The 22,748-nt window shown below is 37.5% G+C and overlaps 1 protein-coding gene across 3 annotated transcripts in view; it reads right to left on the bottom strand.

Moving 5' to 3' along the window:
- Mindy3 (MINDY lysine 48 deubiquitinase 3) overlaps positions 1 to 22,748 on the bottom strand; it is a 72,531-nt gene that overhangs the window by 15,488 nt on the left and 34,295 nt on the right. For 2 of the 3 annotated variants that reach the window (XR_003711050.1, XM_028764831.1), the window contains exons 9-11: positions 22,057 to 22,127; positions 18,473 to 18,580; positions 17,634 to 17,714 (exon numbers count right to left, since the gene is read on the bottom strand). Coding sequence is in view for 2 of the 3 variants with exons in the window: in XM_028764831.1 (XP_028620664.1) it covers positions 17,634 to 17,714; positions 18,473 to 18,580; positions 22,057 to 22,127 (260 nt within the window). In the remaining variant the exon portion in view is untranslated. The remainder of the gene's footprint in view (positions 1 to 17,633; positions 17,715 to 18,472; positions 18,581 to 22,056; positions 22,128 to 22,748) is intronic. The other variant, XM_028764832.1, reaches the window with a different exon arrangement.

Genomic DNA, 22,748 nt, shown 5'->3' with positions numbered 1-22,748 from the left:
CTAGGATTGTCTCCCAGTTCTCAAGATTCTTGGAGCAACTGTTAACATTGGAGATAGTATTATTCCTTAGCTGTCCATATTCTACATTTATTCTAGTATAAGTGTTAGCTCCTTTGACTATTCATAATCCTTCCTCCCTTTCTCTCTCCCTCTCTCCTTCCCTTGCTTCTTCAGATCTCTTCTGTAGGTCTGTGGGAACCAGTGGATGAGTACATGTGCAGTGCTGGCTGGGAGCAGCTTGAGAGCAGAGGTTTCAACTGTGTGCAAATGGAAGCTCATTTTTCCTATTCGTCTTTTCCACCCAACCTTCTGTAATATCAATTAGTGGTGAGAAGATGAGTTTGATGTACTTTAAAATTCCACAGAATTTTTAAACATTACTTAAAACTATAGAGGGGAAGAAAAAAAATCAGGTTTTTCTTGTCTAAAAACTAAGACTCTTACTTTTCCCATTTCATGACTAAAGGCATCGTCCCATGTATATGCTCCTTTAATTTCAGTCACTGATGGGTCACGGTTTTCTTTAAGTCCTTGCTTTAGTTATTTCTTAGTACTGTTTTGTAGCTATTATAAATGGAGGCAGACACACTCTGTGCTTTACTCCGTTGGGTAGCTTCAACAGTGTTTCCAAGATGTATCATGTCTTCTATAACATCCCACCATCATTAGGTGACTGTTTCTTCTACTCTCCGTTGGACACCTTTTCTCTTGCCTGATTGCTCTGGCAAGGACGTTCGACACTATGGCAAACATAAGGACTGAGTGTAGAAGTTTTGTCCTCTTCCAGAGCTCAGAGGAACAGCTTTCAGTATTTCAGTGTTGAGAATCTGTGGGCTTCTTGCATAAGGCCTTTACTGTGCTGAGGTGAAGGGCTTAAAGAGTTTTTCTCATCTAAACAAACTGAATTCTGTTATATGCTTTTACCCCACCCCGACCCCTCCACATCTAATAGGATAATCATAGAGTTTGTATCCTTCACTCTTTTTGTGTGATGTTCCTGGCACATTTATTGATTGGCATATTTTGTAACATCCTCATATGCCAGTAACACAATCCTGGATGTGGATGATCTTGTTGGTCTGGTGCTGCTATGTATTCAAATGCTAAATATTGGCCCCCAAGATCTGGCTGCCTCCAACAAATGATGCTGTATAAACCTTATTCCCCAATTTAAAGCTACTGGTTATAATAATAGTTGCTACAGCTAATTACTGGGGAGAATAGAAGAAGTAGATGAGGCTTAGCTTACTGGGCTGGGTACTAGTTACTATTTACTAATAGTTATTAAATAACATTTAAAAATTCCATGTATACTATCTGTTTTATATGGTGCTGAATTCCATGTGCTCACACGTGCTGAGGAATTTTGTATCTATGTCCATCAAGGATACTGGCTTCCCTCTTTTTCTCCCATTTTGCCTTCCTGGTGTGAAAGCCTCCCGTCCCCTCCCCCAGCGTCCTGTGTGCTGTGATCACAGGCATTACCAACCTTGCCTGACTTTTCTTGTGCAGCCACTGTCTACTTTTGGTGTCAGTGCAGTGTTGGATTCAGAGTTGAAAGTACAACTTCCTCTTTTACTTTTTAATATAATTAGATAGTTATACTTGTCTCAAGGAAATTAATTTTTCTAGTTTTTTTTGGTATTAATTATTCATTTTAGTCTCTTATAACCATGAAGCAGAAGAATTATCATTGTTAAAATGTTCACACTGCCCAGGATGTTTTGTAGATTCAATGTAGTATCTACTAAAATTCTAATATCGTTTCTCATAGAAATAGAAAAAAAGACTCTTTTATTTCCATAAAAGAGCCACCAAAGGTCTTAACTAGCCAAGCAGTCACGAGCACAAAGAAGAGATGGGGACAGGAGGATGGTGCTGATAAAGCAGTGTGGCATGCTGACCAGCAGTGCAGAACAGAGTCCAGAAATAAAGCCTGGCATGCAAAGGGAGCTTAACTAACACCATCAAGATGGCCCTGTAAGGAAGGCTCACAACCTGAACTCAATCCTGTTAACCATATGGTGGAAGGAAAATTCCTGAAAGTCTTTCTCTGACTTCTGTGTGTGCGTGTGTGTGTGTGTATGCACACACACACACACACACACACACACACACACACACAGTAATAAATTTTTAAAAATAGGTTAATAGGCAGAGAAAGGTCTCTTTAACAGTGTAAGGAAGACTGGATTTCCACATGAAAAACAATGAAATTGGACCCTTAGTTCACATCAGATATGATCATCACTTCAAAATGGATTAGAACTTCAATGTGAGAACAAGAACTCTAAAACTACTAGAAGAAAACAATAGGGAAAAACCAAATGACACTGGCCATGGCAGTGATTCCATAGTCTTACTCAAAATCCCAGGACTGAAACCAACAACAGTCAAACATAAAGCCTATATTTGAAAGCCACACATTTCATAAAGAATTACTTCCCCAAATATATAAGAAGCCCAAACTTAATAGTAAGAAAACAAAAATCCAGTTTAAAATGTGGGAAGGTACATGACTAGACATTTCTCAAGACACAAAAGGCCACATCATTAATTGAAAACAAACAGACAAGCTCAGTATTGGAATTCAGGGAGATGCAATTTATGGCAAAAATATGAAATTATGTTACCACTCTCAGAAAAGACAAGTGTCAGCAAGAAAGTAAAAATGGCCATTGCCATGGTGGTTAGGAATTAATTCAGGACAGCTCAGCCATTGTGGAAAACTGTGTGGAAATTCTTTAAAGAACTACCGTAAAATCTAGCAATCCCAAAACTTAGGGATAACCCTAAAGATTCGAAGTCAGGTGTACTGTCAAGTTATAGAAACAAGTCAAGTGTCTCATAACAGATAAATGAATTAACAAAATGTAGCATTCAATGTAATTCAGTCTTAACAAAAAGAAATGTGGTCATCTCCATTACTACACTCAGAATTGGAGATTATTACACTATGACCCAGGAATAGAATGGTATTTCTTCTCATTGATGTATAAACTCTAAAATAACTGAATTCAGAAGCATAGATTAGAATGTTGATAACAGAAGCTGGGGGTTATGAGGAATAAGGAGACATGAGATCCAAGGATAAAGAATCAGACTGAAGGAAGGTTTTCCCTTTCAGTTCTAGTACATTCTATAAGGTATACTGACAGTAGGTGATTATACAGGTCAAAACTTTTTAGATGGTAAATCTTAAATATTTTCCCCAAATATCAGAAGGGTTGGAGGTAATGGACACTAACTTGCTTGATTTACATTATTCCATAGTGAATTCAAGAGTTATAATATTTCTTTGCATTCCACAAGCTTATACCTATACATTTACAATTTACAATAAAGAACTATAATAGTATTCTGTGTAAGAACATAAGCCAATTACTCCATTTAGAGGGATGAGTTGGTCGATAATATAAACAAAGCATAATGTTAATATTTTTCTTAAGTGCAATTTTAGAAATGTACTATTGTTTGTAAAGTCCAGGGAAGGGACACTGCAATTTTTACTGGTACAAGAAGGGTTACATTAATGTCCCCAGCATTAGAAGTGTTTCAAATGCAGACATACAAAAAAGACCTTAAAGGTGGCTTGTGATTAAACTCCAAGCATCAAAAGATAAAAGCACATTCCATGCTAGCCCAGAAAGATATGAGACTTGAACAAAAGAGCACATTGTTCTCTTGGTCCTGCTGGCCACCTTGTTCCGCCAGGATGCTGGGGAGAAGCTAAGTTCCCAGCACAAACAGCCATGGCTGTGGGATCTGCATGGCAAATCTGGTTGCATATTCAATGTATTTGTGTACCAAATTTGACCAAAACTATAGACTCCTCCTTAGTTTGGAGGGTTTTATAATCCTAAAGCAGAATATTTCAGTGAAAGCATCATAATTCTCAAATTTCATATTTTATATCAAGGAAATAAGCTAAAACTTTCATGAATAAATCTGTAAGTATGAAGAGGACTCTCTCCCTCAGAGTTTCTACTTCTATGACTATTATAGTAAGAGCTCTCAGACTTCACATTACCAAATTCCCAGTCTCTCAATACACATCCCCACAGTTTCTACTTCTTCCCTACTCCCTCTTTTTTACTTTGGCTCATCTATTAGTTGGTAAAGAAAGACTTAATCTTTGCACTTCATGTCATAGTATAATAGATGGAAGAGAAAAATATGTTACTTAAAACATTTTCATTAATAGTGATCTTAACAAAATTACCTTCTAATGTGAGGTTCAAATAGCACTAAGCCTCCAGTCTCCCACCCACCAATGAGTTCTAACTGAAGAGACCGTGATGATGTAATTCTAAGTCACATTATTAGAGTTACTTGCTTTTCCTTAATCTCTACTTTAATCATTTAGGAAAGAGCTTCTGAAGCATCTGAAAGTCAAATTCTTTCAGGAGGAAACCATCTTAAACACAAGAGTCAAATAAGTTCAGTTACAGTTACCACCAGAATGAGTTTGTTCTAAAAACAACCTCTGTATATTTGCATGACACAATCGATGCTGTGGCCATGGAATTGTTAGGGTGAGTCATCTGTCTCCAGCTCATTTACAGGTCAACATTGATTGCTGGAGAATACACACGGCCTTCAAGACCATCCAGCCTCATTCCTGCTGACTTAACTCATGCCGTCCTGTAGCCGAGAAGCAGGAATTAAGACATAAAGTGAATGCCCAATATGCCACAGTCAGGAATCTGAATCATGTGTCTCTGATTCATGCAGCATCTCCTATGAACTATCAGCACAATCATTCAATTGCACTAAGTCTTTTTAAAATGCTGTAAATTTACCTCTTCTTAATGTGTACTGAAACAGAAGGCCCGTGCTGGCTAAGTACCAGTAGGGGAACTGAGGAAGTCTTTACAATGTACTCATCACACCTTTTTTCACCAGCAAAGAAGAATCTGCGGTTGTAATCAAAGAACCTCCAGAAGGTTACCCAGTGCAGCAAGTGCAGCTAGGAAAATGCTATTTTAGCTTTCAGACATTTTATATTGCCATCAAGAGTCCCGACAAACCGTCTAAAGCTACTTCATAATGTACTTCATCCTGACTCTGTCTTATTAATTATACCAAAATCCTTTGGTAACTATCAGGAAATATTTTTTTAATTAAATGTTCTCAAAACACATAGTATCACTTAAAGCCAGGTAGGTAGTGGTCTTTCCTTTTTAGTTTTCACTTAAAAAAAAAAACAAAGAAAAAAACCATGCAAAAGCCCCAGGCTATCTCCAGAGCAGCCACTGCTGTGTGGCGCCTTTCCTGTTGTACAAGCAAAGCCCAAGCCATCAGCATGGAAACAGCCTTTGAGGCTCTGTTCTTCGGCACAACGCTAAGCTCTCCATGCACAGCAATGGGAGGCACTGTCTGAGGGCTATGAGGAACGTCTTTACTGTAATCATTAAAGTCACCAAGAGGAACAAGTAGCCCTCTCTCCATTACTGTACATGTGGAACCCATGGTAACTATCTTTTTAGTCTGGCCAGATGCTTCATGCCCAATGTGCTAGGTACCTACTTCATAATGATTTTCCCATGTATCAAGACTGTGACTATATTTGGTCTGCCTTTAGAGAAATTTAGAAAATACTCCTTCAAATTTTCCTATTTTATATAGATAATTCAGAATTAAAAAACCAATAACTATTAAACAATAGTTAAGAATTAAAAAACAAAACATGAGTCGGCAGTCATATTGTCAAAGATGTCAAGGCTAGACCAAAAATGTGGACCAAGATTTCAGTAAGCACATTTAGAAATGGCCATACATTAAGGACTTATATAAATATAAAAGCTACTTCTGGTAATAAACTCTATTGACTACAGTCTTTTTCCTCAAACAGCTAGAGCTGTGGACTCAACTACTGACTAAAGAAAATCAGGCTTTATCAGGACAGAACAGCTTTAAGAACAGCCCAGGATGCTTTATCTTCTTCAGGCAATTATTTGATTCTCTTATGATAACAGACAAGGGAGGCAGGCAGTGCTTCTCAGAAGCAGGTACACTGAGATGGAGAAGGGTTGCAGCTACACACAGCAGACAACCCACTCAGCCAGAGCACAGGAGAGAAGGCAACAGTACAAGAAATGCTGAAGTCCAGGCAGGACACTGACAGTCTACTCCAGAGTACTGTTAAAGTCATCAAAAACAGAAAGTTTCTCTTGTTTGTGGTGACACAAATCATCAACAGAATCTTAAATTAATAAAATTAGCCTAAACTATGCTAAGCTTAGGAAAGCTTAAGGTTAAAACTTCATGTTTTTAATATCAAAATAATTGAAAATGGCTAATTTGCATTAGACTTACCAAACTTTTGAAAATTTTAGGTAAAATTTTTTGTTATATTTATTTTGGAAAACATGTTAAGTCACACAAATTATGATTTAATCTAAAAATAAACTTTAATTTTGAATCTCTTCCTTTTCTGTAGTGGCTGTTATGCAATGTAAGTACGAGCAGCAAGAGTAAAATGTAAGAGCGGCAGATGAGGTGGTTAGCGTCACTGAAACACAGAGGTAAACTATTATAAAACGCTCGTGGATTACGTATCTTAATTCTCAAGAGTTTTATCCAATAAGTAAAGATACTTTCCTCAGAAGACTAAACAGTAAAGACTATAACATATTTTACTTATTTTCCATTAAAACAGAACTGGGCAATTTTAAAACATCTCACACCTAAAGAAAGGATCTCCATCCGTTCTACTTCCTTCACTGTGCAGCACACAGACAGCAGCCTGGTCTGCACCCTGAGCGCAGAAATACAATGCATTGTACACTGTGTTTCTCCTTTACATTAAATTAAGCTTCCTCATGTAATTTCTGTTTAAATGATAATGTGTATTCATATGCTCTTTCCTGAGAGGAAATGCACTTTATTATAGGAAAGATGATACTATGCATACATGCTGTCTACATGCATGTGTTGTCCAGGCATACACACACACACACACACACACACACACGCACACACACACGCACACACACGTATGCACAGAGAGAGAGAGAGAGAGAGAGAGAGAGAGAGAGAGAGAGAATGAAAATAAGATTTTATAGCCCCAAACCAGAACAAAATCAAGGCTACAAAAATTAGATCAACATCAAAAGGAAACTTGAAATGACTTTGATAAGAATTTAAACCTTGTTCTTTTGAAAACAAAACTCCTCAAGTTGTGTAGGTTACTATCATTTTTTTTAAATGTTGGTTTAGCAATGATTAACCCAAGGTTAAAGTGCACAATAAAATGATCATCTAATAATATGTAAAGTATTATTTTCAAATGTAAAGTTCTCAAAGAAGAAAATGTTCCAAGTAATTCATTCCTAAACCCATTAAGAAAAAGAGGCAAAGAATCACAGGTGAAAATAATGCTTGGAGAAGAGCAAGCTAAGAGGGCAAATGCCCAAACACTGAGCCTGTCACACAGCAACCTGTAAGTGTACAAGCATGTCTCATGCAAAGACCCACAGCTTGACTGCAGGCACATGTAACTTTGAGAAGTTTGCTGATTAGGGAAGCGTGGGTATAGTTACTTTCACAAAGAAAACATGGAAGATGTATCATTATTCAGTATGCAGCAGCCTTGCTCAGTAGGAACCAGTTTCATCTTCTGATATTAAAGGGAAACAATTAAAAAAAGACAGTAAGTTGAAGCATGGGTGCTAAATTCTTGAAGGATGGACTATGAAAGGATCTAGTGCACAAGGGCTCTTTCTCCTGTGCAGTGAGTCAGCAAGTTCTCAACACCATCAGAGGTACCACAGAGGGATTCCTGCAGACTCATGCCCACAGGGCATATTCCCTTTAGCAGAACAAAGGTTTTGTTCTGCCAAAGCTCAGATAGCCAGCTTGAAACATTCTCCATTCATCTTAATAGGAGTTCAGTTTCCTTCTTAAAAGGAAGGGTCCATTTACTTACTGCATCTTGCCTGTCTACAGCCCTATTAGAAGGCCCGGTGGGAACTCTGCTGCCTGACTACTCTGCAGTTCCCTTAAGGCTCCTGTGGGGAGATTCTGTGACATTCCCTTAAGACAAGAATCAGCACAGGGCAGCTTTTGTGAGTTTCTCTAGCAGACTCCTCAGGATACTGTATCAGTGAGAGCAATACCACCTTTGCTTTTAAACAGGCTCATGTTTAGTTAGATCTTTAAAAAGGCCAGTAGCATATATAAAAGATGATCTACAAACAGTAAAAAATTCAAATTTAAAATCAGAGAAAATGTCACAAAATATGTAATACATTTTAATATGGTTCTCTAATGTGTTCATAAAATGGTATATTCATCTTACTGATTTTCAATAAAACACACTTGTTAAAAAATTTTCTTACAATCTTATAAAAACTATTTCTCTTTTGTGGGTCAGAAAGAGATACCGACAACAGCTTGAAAAGGTTAGGTTCTAGATCACTGGGCATTTCATATACAACATGGTGACTACTAAATTCAGCAACTAAATTGAAATCACCAACTTCCACTGGTGTTCTTTGTTAAAAGTTCCAATTAGTCCAAAAGTGAGTTATTCTCAGACAGTTGATGGGTTATTTCAAGAGAGAAGCTTTTTTTCTTTACTCTCCAATCACAACAGCAGTCTTAACTATGATACATACTTGGATGCTGCTTAATTATAACTACCCTTTAAAGTCCCTTTATTCAGTAATATTGGAATCTAAGCTGAATAAATTTTGTCATTTACAAGTATTAGAACTGGTATTTAAAAGATTTAGGGAAATCTTAAACATTTAACAAACAGCACTTGCTTTAGAAAATGGCCCAAGGCTCAAAACTGGGCAGTGTAGCTCCTAATTCTGCCAGAGTTCCCAACTGAAGACCCTGTACCTCTCATGTCTTCTGTGCTCCAGTTCAAACTGAATGTGAGCTGATCTAACTAAAATCAGTGTTACAAGGTGATTTTCTGTAAAAAGATCTTTTATTTATTTTTATTTCACATACATCAGTGTTTGCAGCACGTATGTAAGTGAACCTCATGTGTGTGTGGTGCCTACTGAGGTCAGAAGAGGATGTTGATCCTCACAGATTGGAGTTTGACAACTGTGAACTGCCATGTGGGTGTTGGAAACCAAAAGTCTTCTCTTGAAAGTACTAACAGTTTATGTGATTTAATTATTACTGTAATCCCTCAACTCATTTACTTAAAATTTATAGTTTTTCTATCATGCACAACAAAGTAATACATGAAACCAAGAAGTTTTTGATAATTGTTGGATAAATATGATTTGATTCAAGTAAGTAATAATTACCATTTGTGTAGTATGTTTCTATAAATATAAAATACAATAAAAATTAAAAAAAAACAGAATCAAGAAACCAAAGTTCTAATTTAAAACAGACAAACAGATATAAAATAAACCACAATGCTGAAAGCTTAAATGGATTCCTCTTTGAGGTAAAAATTTGCAACAAAGCACTTTGTGAGGTTGCTGTGATTTAGACGGTGAGATTAGGCTTGAGTCTGCAGTTTGCATATTTCTCCACACTGTAAAGTTTACCAGCATACACACACCTGCTTTGCAATCAGAAAACAAAGACATACTATTATAAAACAAAGTATTAAGCTATTAATTCTAAGCTAAGTCCATTATTTTGATAACACATTAAAATGTATCTAAATTAGGTTAGAAGTAAGGATAGAGAACATAATGAAATGAATAAATATAAACTATAATTTTCAATAGAAATTATTTTCTTTCCCTAGGAAAGATGTGATGGAAAAGTTGGTCAATCTGTGACTTTCATTAAATGTGCAGGTCAAGGCCTTTGCTTATAATTTTTTTTAAAAAAAACTTTGCTTACCTTATATATAATATATAAGTGCTTATTTAAAAATATGTAAAAAAATCATCCACAGTCATCAACTTGGCATTGGTATATTTTCAGTGCCAGTTATCAAATTATGTAAGTGCATTTTTGAAAACTGTTGTTTTTTGGTTCAAATTATTATAAAGATTCAATATACATGTATATATGAATTCTTATATATGTATATGAATATCATTGATCTAAAATATTTTAAAACCGAAAACATGGAAATCAGTGTTATCACTGAGTGAAATGCCAGTTTTCCCTTAAGCTAACTTCTAGCATATAGTTATAATCTCTGCCTTAATTTTCAGAATATAACATAACATAGCTGCCACTTCTGTTTACAAATAGTCTAATACAAAAAGCTTACATTTTTACAATAATTTAATGGCAGGTATCCAGAACATATAGGGCAATCTAAAAATTAAAATAAGCCTTTAATTAGGTATTTAAATCTAGCATGTAAGCTACATTTGTAATGACAATTACTTTCAGCAAAACAAAACTTAATTCTACAGATTTCAATCTTCCATATTTTTAATAAAATTGTTTGAGTCATTTGTACTTCAATATTACCATCAATAATTTTAAAATTAACTTGCTTGATACATATCCTTTTACACCATAGAAAAGGTTATGTTTAACAGGGTTCTACCTGGTATTCAGATAGTTTATGTAAATTTGACTATTTCTGCTTTTTTAGGCATGCAAAACTAAAACTGAGTTTTCTCTCTTAAACATACTTCTTTTGGAATAAAGACTAGGGCTTGGGTCAAATGTTCTGACAGTTATTTCTTGTGCTAAATGTAAATTAAAATGAACAATATTTATACTCTCATGTATTATCTAAAATAGACTGTTTCCCATCAGTACCTTTGAAAGGATAGTCAATATGGAAGTGATATGGAAATTCAACGTGGAAGAGCATCTTTGAGCTTAGTTCTCTACATACTTGTCTCTCATTGCCTCAATCTCAAGATCACCTGACTTGCAAACATCATGTAAACTCTTAATATCAATTGAGTACATTAAGAACAGCAAAGGTACAACACCTAGACGACTCACAGAAAGGGTAACCACTAAACTGTCATTTATACCTGCTGGGAGAGGGAAAATCACTTTTTCTAATGGGTGACACTGGGTTTATCAACTACTGCAGGGTGGGCCTCATGTTCAGGAGTTGTTGGTCAACGTACAATGGAGTCCACCATTTTGTGTGTCTGTGAGTGGACTTTGATTTGTTACAGTTTGGTGCTTTATTTTGTATTCTTTTGGGGGTTATTTTGTTTTCTTGGTTTTGGGCTTTTGTTGGTTTTCTGCAAAAGAACTTGAGAGTTGGGTGTGCATAGGGACAAGAGAGGACCTAGAATGCTTGGGGCAGGGGAAGAATATGATCAAAATATATTTAAATGTTAAAATTGGTGTAAGTAATAAAAAATTTAAAAAGAATAGCATAGCTGTCAAGCACCTATCTTTGAGTCCCTTGAAGTCTAATCATTACACACACATATCTCATTAGACATTTCTACATCATGTCTACAAAACCCCAAAGCATCAACAAGTCCGTCAATGTACCTTAGAAAGCAAATCTCTCATTCATGTACTTTATCTGATTCTACCCTATTACTCTGAGACAATTCAGAAAGGGACTGATTTGGAGAAGGGAAAGAAAGATGGCAGGAGAGGAAGATAAGAGGAAGAATAATCTTAAAGGTAGAGGGGCATTTGAAAGGGGAATGATGGGGGAAGGGTTTAAGTAGGAAATGGGATGGCAGAACGTGGGAACACTCTATACAGGGTACGACCTGGCCTATGTCATCAAAGATGACAGTCAAAGCAAACAACTGGCAATGGCAAAGGCAGTTTCTTCTCCAGACCAGAGTGGGAAGGACTAGCTGGCACAGCTGGACTCACGATGCCAAATTAAATTCTCTGGGCAGACTGACTACAAGTCAGTCTTTGTCTTTGTCTGTCAACTCATCTGGATCACCCATCTGCTAACCTGAATCCCAGGAATGAAGGGTGGAGTTTCGTTTTTGCAGTTGAGATAACATAGCTTGGAACAACAGCAACTCACCCAAAACTTAGAATTTTCATGCTTCTTTGTCTAAAAAAAAAAATTGTTTAAATGTTTGTTTTCCCCTAGCAACAGGACTACCTAAAAGAATGTTCATACTTTTAACCCAAAATTATTTACAGATTACAAATGATGGTAATATGGACATAACTACAATTTATCTTTTTTTGTAAACTCAAAAATTCTTTTAAGCTTTAGAGAATCATCTTAGGTCTGTCTCCCACAAATCAAAAGAAACTACATTAACAACTATTACTTAATCTTCAACTAATGTCTACTTAAGCCAATTTATTTTTCACAGATAAGTGGTTACTGCTCATTTTACATCCATAATTATCAAGTAGTTTTCTTTTGAAGCTACCTTAAGCAGATAAGATAAATAAATCCCAACCCTTCCCTCTACTTTCCCTAATGTGACTTCCCACTTCCAGGATTAAAATTCCTTTAACACCCATTAAACTGCTAACAGGTTTAGAGCAATGGACTGATGTGTTGCCAATCAAACTGTACCAGTTTAATGTGCGTATTTATTATCCCCTCCATTCTTTTGGTGTAAAAAAAGAAAAAAAAATATAACCCCTTGCACAGATATCCCCATGTCAGGGTTCTGCAACTCTGTTATGATTATTCTACAGGTTTATCTCTCTGAGGAAAAGAAAGCAGCCCAGTCACTGCAGGCTGGACTGAGACTGACCACTCTTTTCCTTGGGCCTGCCTGGGGCCAGGAAGTTACCTTTGTTCAGATACACTGGTTGATGGAGACTTTCGAGACAAGCAGGAGATGACATCCACAGATGACAGCTTTGGGTCTTTCCAATAGTAGACAAACTCAATTGTTGGGGTCTAATGGCAACTAAACTTGGGGGTGGGGGCTTGCATAGAGCTGAGAAAAAAATGTTATGTCTATGTAAATGAATCAAATAATGTTTGAAACCAATGCTTACACCCTCAGGAAAAACTCTGTATAGACTTGTTCTCGAAATTTCAGTCTGCTGAGCAATTAAGGTGGTTCAATAAAACCTTGTCCTGGATCCCACCTCTCAACTCCCCTCTGGTTGGTGTTGTGTTTGATTTTGATGCTTACACCCTGCCTTGTCCAATTTTTAAAGACAGTAACATTGCAAAAGTTACTGTGAATTGGGTTCTGGTTCAGTACCAAGCTGTCCCCAATATAGGGGTTGAATACTTAAGTGACATTTTTCCATTAAAAAACAAATTGGGGGAGATGTGAGAAAACTCTGCTAATTAAGGTCGCAGTCCACCATGACCAAAGGGCCTCCGGGCTTGGTGCAATATGGGAAACTCCCTCCATTAGTAGGGTTTCTCCTTCTTTGATCTTGTCTGAGAGATTCCAAGCCCCTACATATGCCTCTACCTGAGGAATGTCACATAGCCTCAATTAGATTACAGGATCAATTTCTTTTCTCCTGATAAAACCTGTTCAGCCAGCACCTGAGATTCCTGAAAAGCTTCCCCTTGCTAATGAAGCATTTCAGGTACCCTAAGCTCTAGCCAATTAATGACCTTTGCCCATTCTAGATATTCCTACTCTTACTCCCTCAAAACTTTATAAACCTTGAGTCACCCTAAGTAAAGTAGATCTGCCTCCTGATAGCTGATCCTGGCTTCCACCCCCCCCCCCCCCCGCCTCCCTGCCATACCTCCCTGCTTGATATCTCTGCTTCCTTTGCCTTGGCAGAGAATCTGCAAGAGTGGAGAGACACACAGAAGAGTAGCTCAGAGGAGGCTATAGGAAGGGGAATAATTAGGAGTCATATGACAATCCGTTTTTACCCCCCCACACACACACACATCAAAGAGATTAAATTTGAATTATTCTACATAGGGGATAATGTTCTTCCCAGAAGCAATAGTGTGCAAAATAAAAAGCCTAATGCCAAATGAGGGGTGCCTTCCATCCAGTTGTGGTCCAAAGGGTGACAGAGCCGCCCAACCATCCAACTATATAGATTATTGGCAGTGCTCTAGGTAGTCCACCAGAATTAGATGGTAATAGCCCATTGCTGAGCATACTATATACTTTGGTCACAGTGCAGGGAAAAATCAAGCTGGCAGTGAGAAATGTCTTCCCTGATGGCTAGCTCTCCCAGTGCTTACTGGAAGAATCTAAGTAGGCTCTGTGAGAGAGAAGCCATGCGCGTTCTCATAAGGCTGCAAATACTGTGAGCTACATACAATGATAACCAGCTTGAAAAGATATACCCATAATGTAAGTACAATTGTGGCACAAATGTTATAGAGGTAGCCAACAGCTTCCTTATTAGATTTAAGGCCTGTTCCATGAGAAGAAATGGATGCCTAATATTATAAATCTGACCAGGAATCCATGGTTGGGAAAAGGTCTCAGGTTTCTGCAGTAATTTTCTGAAATCAAATTTCCATCTTCGAGGGAAGCTCTTTAATACTGAGGAAATTCTAAAGGGAGAATTGTTAAGATTTCATAAATATCTTGAAGCTTCAGAAAGTCCCTGAAACTGACCATATGCACTAGGTCCCTTACTACCCAGCAAAGATTGCTGAAAGACACCTCCCAGACCAGCTTGGCTGCCTGGGAGGGAAAAATCAGACAAGCTGCCTGGAAGGGGCAGAGACTAGCAGAGCTACCTGAAAAAACAAACAAACAAACAAACCCCCAAACAAACAAACAAGCAAGCAAACGCCCAAGACCCTATTAAGCTGCCTATAAATTATACAGTGAACTCCAGGTTTCCAACTTTCAAGAGTTGTCACTCAGGTTGGAGTGTCACCCATCCTGGTGACATCTTGCTTTTGGTGAAGCAGATGTTTTTGAGTTATTTCTGCTTCTATAAGTAACTGAGACTCGCACCAGTACTTAATCCCAGTACAATTGTACTGGTTCACCCGTAGCTGAGAAGCGACATAGAGCTGAAGACTGATAGGTGGAGGTGGGGTAGGGTGTGGTCTGTAGTAGACAGACCATGCTACAGTGGATGCCCCACAACCATTCATATATGGGCAGCTCAAACTGGCCTCACTCAATTATTTAAAAAAAAAAAAATTGGGAGGGGGTAAAGAGGTAGGGATACATTCAGAAGTTATTAGAGGAAGGAATGGGTATGTGTGATAATAAAGATAAATTATATGCATGCATAAAATCATCAAAGGATAATTAAAAAAATACTCTGAACCAAATTATAACAACCATACCACTTACCATAAAAATGATAAAAATCTGCTTTATAGATTACCTGAGTTATTTTTCAACATGTCTGTTTTCTGCAATTAGTCATAGTGATCTGTTCAAAATCTAAATTTAAGCTTGTTCTTCTTACAGTCCCTGAACTGAATCCCTGAAATTTTTGCCAAGTGTAGTGGCTCTGAGTCCTCTCAGGCTAAGGAGTAACATGGTGCACTACCTTTCCAGCATTGCCTCCCTGCTTCTGAGTGTCCAGCTCTTTTCTCTCAGGAGGCTCTCCTTCTGAGGATGTTTACTTGCTCCAACTACTTCCTAAGTAGCCAGTGCTTTCCTCTCCTCCCTAGTTTAAGCCCACTGCTACCTCAGTGCTCACTTCAGGTATCAGTTCCTCTAGGAAACATTGCAGCTTTCCAAAACTCAGAGAATTCTCATGCTATTATAGACCTAAGCTTTGTCAGGAATCATCACTCTTGGAAACTTCTGAGTGGTAATCAGCCATGGCCTCCTCCATTCAGATACATACCTCTGCAAGAGCAGGAACAATGTCTACGTTTGTTTAACACTGTATTCACAGCATCTGGCATAACTCAGGCATAAACTATCCCTTGAAACCATCTGATAATTGAGCACAGGAATAAACGAATACAGCTACAGCCTATGTTCAGAGCATAAGGTATCCAACCATTTGCAGACAAGGAACAATGCTTCCTTATAGGCTGCTAAAACCTGTGAGCAAAGAACAAAGGGGCCTAACCAGTAAAAATCAAGAACACGATACACAGAGCCAGTCTATGGAAATGACTTTACAGGACAATTTTATGTAACATTATGGTTTATTTCTAATAAAAGGTTGGGGATTAAACTTATGCTTCTTTGGGGCCATAGGACATACAGAGTGAATAAATTAACCACAAAATAACAGACAAAAATCAAAACAAACAAAAAATAACAGTGAAAATATAGGTAAAAGTGAATGCTCAAAATGAAGTATATTAAAAGATCAAACTAAATGGTGAATAGTTCCTTTTATAATTCCAAGAACAGCAAAGCTTCTAGCATTTTCTATGTAGTGAAAATTATATTTTAAAATATTTTAAATTGAACCCAAATGAATGTTAATAGTTTCGTTTTGTTTTGTTTTTCGAGACAGGGTTTCTCTGTATAGCCCTGGCTGTCCTGGAACTCACTCAGTAGACCAGGCTGGCCTCAAACTCAGAAATCCGCCTGCCTCTGCCTCCCAAGTGCTGGGATTAAAGGCGTGTGCCACCACTGCCCGGCAAATGTTAATAGTTTCATTTACTATTTGAGTAATTTTCCATTGAGGCAGGAAGATTCTTGTACAGCACCAGCCTTACTATATAATAACATCCTGTCCCCCAAAATTCAAAGGCCTCCTCTACACACCCACTTGTATAGTTTCATGTCAGTTTTCCCAATGTTAAAGAATAGGGTTGGAGATAAAGTCATTGTTTTAAAAACACACTATCCATGTAAACTTAAACTGATTATCTTTTCTAGAAATATATACTGATGAAATGTTTGTTCAGAATTATAAGTTTTCTGTTCCTAAGTTTGATTTTATCCTCTCTATTTTGAAAGGGAAATGAACAGCAACTTTCAGACTCAAAATAATGTATTGGGATGACCTGTATTTTTGGACCATTTACAGGTTAAGAAATGTAACATGCACTTTATTCTCTATCCATAAGCTGGACTTTGGCTAACACAATAAAAGCAGGAAGAAAATAAGACATGAGATTACCAGTTCAGTGAAATTTATAGAATTCTTACAGAAGGAAACTTACACTGGAAAAGAACAGGCTACCAAAGTCTCTTGGAGTAACTAGAAAAGTACACTTGGTGTAAGAAACCTCAAGAATACAGTTTTATATTTCCCTCATTAAGTCCAATCTCTGACAGTTTGTTTTTAATAGCATCAGTGACGTCTGATAATTCTTTGCTGAATAATGAATGTGACCACAGTGGTAACAAGTGCTCAGATTTACTGAGCACTTGCCTTGTGCTAGACACTAGTAAATATTTTAGATTTCAGGCTGACAGCACTTCTACAACCTAGGTACTGTTATAAAGCCCCACTGTAAACACAGAGGAAAAGAGCCCAAGAGATGTGTGAAGAAGCTAGGGTTTAAATGAAGATGTTTGATGCTAAAGCTCTTATCACCCCACTGTGGAAAATACTACGTCTTGTTAACAAGTAAGATTTAGAAACCATTTTACATAAGAATCTGAAACTGAAGTGTTTTCTTCCACATCTCGGTAACTTCTGGACAAAATGAAAAGCCAGAGCTCTGACATCGGCAGAGGCAAAGACATGTGATGGAGTCAGGAAGGAGTTGACTGAGGCGACTAATCCCACAGCAAAGCAACTGTGTTTTCTGTAGTGTGAACTGATAAGATTTCTGGGAAACATTCCATTTATTACTGATTGGATTGTCATCTGCACAAGATAAACTAAATATGGACTCACAGTATTACTTGTTTGCCTAATATTATTGTGGAATAAAAAGTCTCCTATAGGCATACCTTGGCAAAAAATACGGTGAGGTGAGTTTCGCTGCCAACAATCCAAATAGGGAATTTTGGAGATTTCAAGTAAGAACCAACCTAGAATAAATTCAGCAAAGTAAAACAAATAAATGAAAGATTTTATGTTGTCCCTTAAATATTTGTGCAGAAATATGTGGAGCATAACAGGTGACTCATTAATACTTCTTACCACAGAGGTTAGATGCTGAGTGCAGAGGGACCTGTGTCTAAGCTTACACTGTATCTTTAAACCAGGCACTGTGATGCAGATCCTACACACATGTGTGTCACAGCTGGAAATGAGGACTTTAGATAAAAAAATCATGCTCAGCTTTTGCTATATTTCCCAGATAGAACAGTCACTTCAGGAATCTCAACTTGGCACAAACTTAGAGACATAAATTTATAATTACTTTATAAGGTTAAATAATTGTAAATCATCTATTATTCATCTATTATATAATATATGAGTATATATATATATATGTGTGTGTGTGTGTGTGTGTGTGTGTGTGTATGATTGTGCCACCCTAAAGGCTATATATCCATATATGAGATTGTGTCAAAAAACCTGTAAGCATTTCATTTGTGACTGGGATTTTGAGCACATAAAACATATTTACACAGCCCACCATGTTTACATCAACTGATTCTACATTCCATAGGGACACTTCCTTTAAAAACATGAATCTTAGCAATCTAGTTGGCTCTTCGTCCTCAGACTGGCTGGGAAACTGGTAGAAGCTACGTGCAGCACTCAGGGTATATCACCCTTTTCTATTTAGCCAGCAGCCCCTGTCTTAGCACAACCACAGCCCCTGGGAATTTACTCTTACCACGAGGGAGGTGGAAATCAGGAACTCTGTATTCATGGGCAGAAAACTCAGTCCCCTTGTCCTATGAAAGCAGGGATGAGTCAGCTGTGCTAACACGCAACAGAAAACCTAGGAATGAGTGAGGAGAAGGCAAGCTGCTCAGTCAGTCGCTGTGGCTGTGGAGTTGAGCAGTATGAGACCTCACTCGAGTGGGAGCAGAGGTACCTGCATGGTGGCAGGGCCTGGCTGAACTTAAGCACCAACTACAGAGCTAGAATCACAAACAGTTGTTCTGACTCCTAGACTGAGTCACATACTGGATATTCTAGATACTGATTAATTTCTCTTAGAAAAAGAATGCGCAAAAAAAAAAAAAAAAAAAAAAAAAAAAAAAGCATGTGCCCTCCACTTAAGGTACAGGTTTAAAAAAGGGGAGAGGGTGTAATATTTTATAGTAGGAACAAAGGATAAATAAATTTGACTAATGGTGGATTTTATAATAAAATCAGTCACCAGAGTACACAACATTGTCCTTATTTTGGAAATCAAAATGACAGTTCTCTAATAGTTGAACATAGAATCACCATGTGGCCAGGCAATTTAATCCCAAGTACATGGTAACATAAAAGCATATGCCTACAAAAATAATATGTGGACAAATGTTCCCAGTAGTAGTATTTATAACAGCTAAAATTGGAAATTGTCACTCTGAAGTCTTAAATATGAACCATTAAGAATAGAGAAGACTCTTTTACTTAATTCTTCATGACAGAGGTTAAATTCAAAGTTTTACAATATGAACAGGGTTTTAAAAAACGTATAATTTGAAACATTTATCACTTAATAGATGGAAACAAGTTGAAACACTATAAAACAAGAGTGATTTCAACATAAAAAGAAAGAAAGTACTAATACATGAGTAAAGGAACCCATGGAGCCAGAAAGCCGAAGTGTGAAACCTGGTGAGAGGGAGAAGGAAGTGGCTGCCAGGTTAGAGCTTCTGGGGGGGGGGGGGCGGGGGGGGGGGAGGGAGGAAAAATCTTCCAAAATTAGATAAGGAGGATGGGTTGTACAGCCTTACAAATATACCAACATCCATGGAACTATAGACATCCAAAATGGTGATCTTTATGATGTATAAGCTATGCTTTCTTATTTTTAAATACACAGTTAAAAGCATCATTCTTTATTGGTATGTGTGTGTAGGAAGATTATAAATAAGTATTGCTTCATTTATGTTTCTAAATACATACGCTCAAAATAAATGATAGTTTCTTAGAAAGCAAACCATTCCACTATCAAAGAATGGAGAAATGTTTAGATTTATAACATTTATTCAACCATAATTAATTTCCTTTGTGCCATTCCCCTAATTATCTGGTAAAATGTAAATACAATACGTGTTGACTAAGAACTTGCATACTGATGAACTTACGTATAGCATTTTAGACACTGACTGCTGGGTTTTGATGTCCTAGTTATTAACTAGTCAGTCTCCTTTAAGGATAGCTGATTAAATTTATATCAATTCACTCTCTTCACACTCCTCATACTCTAGATCAGTCTACTTGCCCATATGTCAGGTACTAGACAAAAAAACAACCTTATGGCACAGAGCCTACTGGAATTATTCAAATTAGCACATCATGACAGTCTAGGGAACCAAGGTAACTCCACCCCTCTTGCCATGTACAATCTGTGCCTGCAGCTCCAATTTGCTGTTACCCAGGCCCCAAGCAAAAGCCCTTGGTGACTTGATTGTCAGCTCTTTCTATTTCTCATTGATAAGCAAACTTGCATCAGGGCATTAGAATAATCCTGTAAAAGTCTAATACCATTGAGAAAGTGAAGAGAAAATAAATTCAAGATAAAAAAAAATGAAGTAAAGAGTCACCATAGAGTAGCCATTCCTTGCAAAGAATATGAAAGAGTAACTGGGGTGGGCTGGAGAGATGGCTCAGCCCCCAAAGGCTAGGCTCACAATCAAATCTTTAATGAGGGAAAGTTAGGAAATATTTCTGATATAACTTAAAATCAATTCAAGGGAAAAGTCAGCCATTTATTTAAAGAGCTGGGGGACTGGGAAATGGCAGGCCACTGGTGTGGCTGGAACAGAGCAATGGAGGGAACAACACTGGCCGTGATGACAGGATCCAGATGAAGATTATAGACAACATGGTTATGGGGTTTAAATGAGGAATGTTCCCCTGGAGCAGTGTATCTGAACACTTAGCCCCCATCAGTGGTGCTGTTTGGAAGTTTATCGAACCTTAAGAGGTAGAATGCTGCTGAAGGGTGCAGATCACTGGAAGCGGGTTTTAGAGGTTATAGCCTTGGCCAACTTCCTGTCCTCTCTTTCTCTGCTTCCTGTTCCTCCCACCATGCCGTGCAGTCCTTAACATGATGGACTCTAACCCTCTGGAGCTATAAGTCAAAATAAATTCTTTTTTCTTTAGTTTCTTTGGTCAGGTTATTTTATCAGAGCAACAACAACAACAACAAAAACTAAACAAAAAAAACCCCTTAAATCTCTTGGTGACATGTAAAATGTGTGTGTGTGTGCGTGTGTGTGTGTCAGTGACGGGGTGGGGGGCGAGGGAGTGCATAGGTGCATACTCTCCTCCAGGACAGATAAGCATGTGTATGTACTGGGGACAGGAAACTCAGTTTAAGTCTCTGATCTCCAGGCTGTCTTAGAACAGTGTTAATTTATGTAATTAAAATGACTGAAAATGAAGGCATTACTATTGTGTACAGTCACTACCTACAAGGTCAGAAGAGATTCTGTTCTGTTCCTACATCTCTATGTATGTGATGTTATAAGGAAGGAATGATATCTGACAAACAATAACAGAAACACTAATGTGTGTGTGTACATGTGCTCCACTCCCGCCCCTCCTCCTCACATACAGAAAATGGAGAAGATACTTCTTTGGACCTTTTTTAAATTTTTTTTTTATTTTTAGGTAGGGAGGGATGTGGGAGGGAGATTTCAAGAAAGGGTTTCTCTGTGTAGCTCTGGCTGTCCTGGAACTTGCTCTATAGACTAGGCTGGCCTTGAACTCAGCTGGCCTTGAACTCAGAGATCCACCTGCTTCTGCTGGGATGAAAGTTGTGTACAACCACCACCCAGCTAAGACACTTGTTAATGTTACTAAAAATTGTCACTGTCATCAGAAGCACTGTATGAAATAAACATTTTAAAATGGAAAAAAAAACTCCTCAAATCTACATTATCCTTTGTCTAAGAGTATGGTGTCTTTTAGGTGAGAAAACTGATGTGAGCCTCATTTAAAATACTGCAATATTTAATGGTTATTGAGGACTGCACAGGTAGGTGCCTCAATTCCAACAATGAAGGTTTAAGGTGAAACAGCTTAAAAGCATATTTATAGTGAACAGATTATTTGTCCTTTGCTCTGTCACCCACTCCCTTCCCAGGAAAGGAAGTATGACTAGCCACCTTAATTTCCTAACACTAAGTCAGTTTGGGTTGGGAACTCAGCAAGGAAGAAAGACAGTGATGAGTGGTGACAGCCAGGAGTTGATAGAGTGAAAATACTGTCCACAGCATGGGCATACGCAAACCCTTCAAGACAGTTTACCTTACAATATCGTAAAGCTTCCATTAGTGTTAAGAATCCTACAGCTGCTTGTTCATGGATACCGAGAAGTTCTGCAAAAAACAAACAAAACCAAATTTAACACTGCATTAGTATATGTAAGTCTGAGTAATGCATATATATATGCATAAATATATTTATATTCAAACCATGCCAAAATGTTTTCTTTCACCTAAAATTATCTTTAAACCTCTGCACATATGTACTAAAATGTCAAATCAATGATAGTATGTGCCTGGTCCTATTGTAGCGTGTTATGCCGTGTTTGGTTGATGTACCTGGGAGGCCTGCTCTTTTCTGAGGGAAAGTGGATGGGGGGTGTGAATCTGAGGAAGAGGGGAGTTGGAGGGGAGAGACTGAGGTGGTAGGGAGGGAGAGGAAACTGTGGTTGGAATGTAATAAATAAAAGAAGAATAAAAAATAAATTATATCAAATAATCATGTTATCACTATTTATTATAAAATGATACCAGGTAGCTTTGCACTGGGTAGATGTAATGGTTCAAATGTAGATTAAAACTATTTGTAAAACTGTTTAATATTAACTTTTTAGTTAAAAAAAACACTCAGTAACTTAAAGTAATTATTGGAAAAAATACATACACATACACACATGCTCATATACACATGTATATGGCATGGATATATATATCTACATATATATGTATATAGAC

This window comes from Grammomys surdaster, unplaced genomic scaffold, assembly GCF_004785775.1.
Source record: "Grammomys surdaster isolate TR1022 unplaced genomic scaffold, NIH_TR_1.0 146, whole genome shotgun sequence".
Lineage (NCBI taxonomy): Eukaryota > Metazoa > Chordata > Mammalia > Rodentia > Muridae > Grammomys > Grammomys surdaster.
Note: the sequence above shows the minus strand (reverse complement) of the source record. Positions and strands in the feature narration are given on the sequence as shown.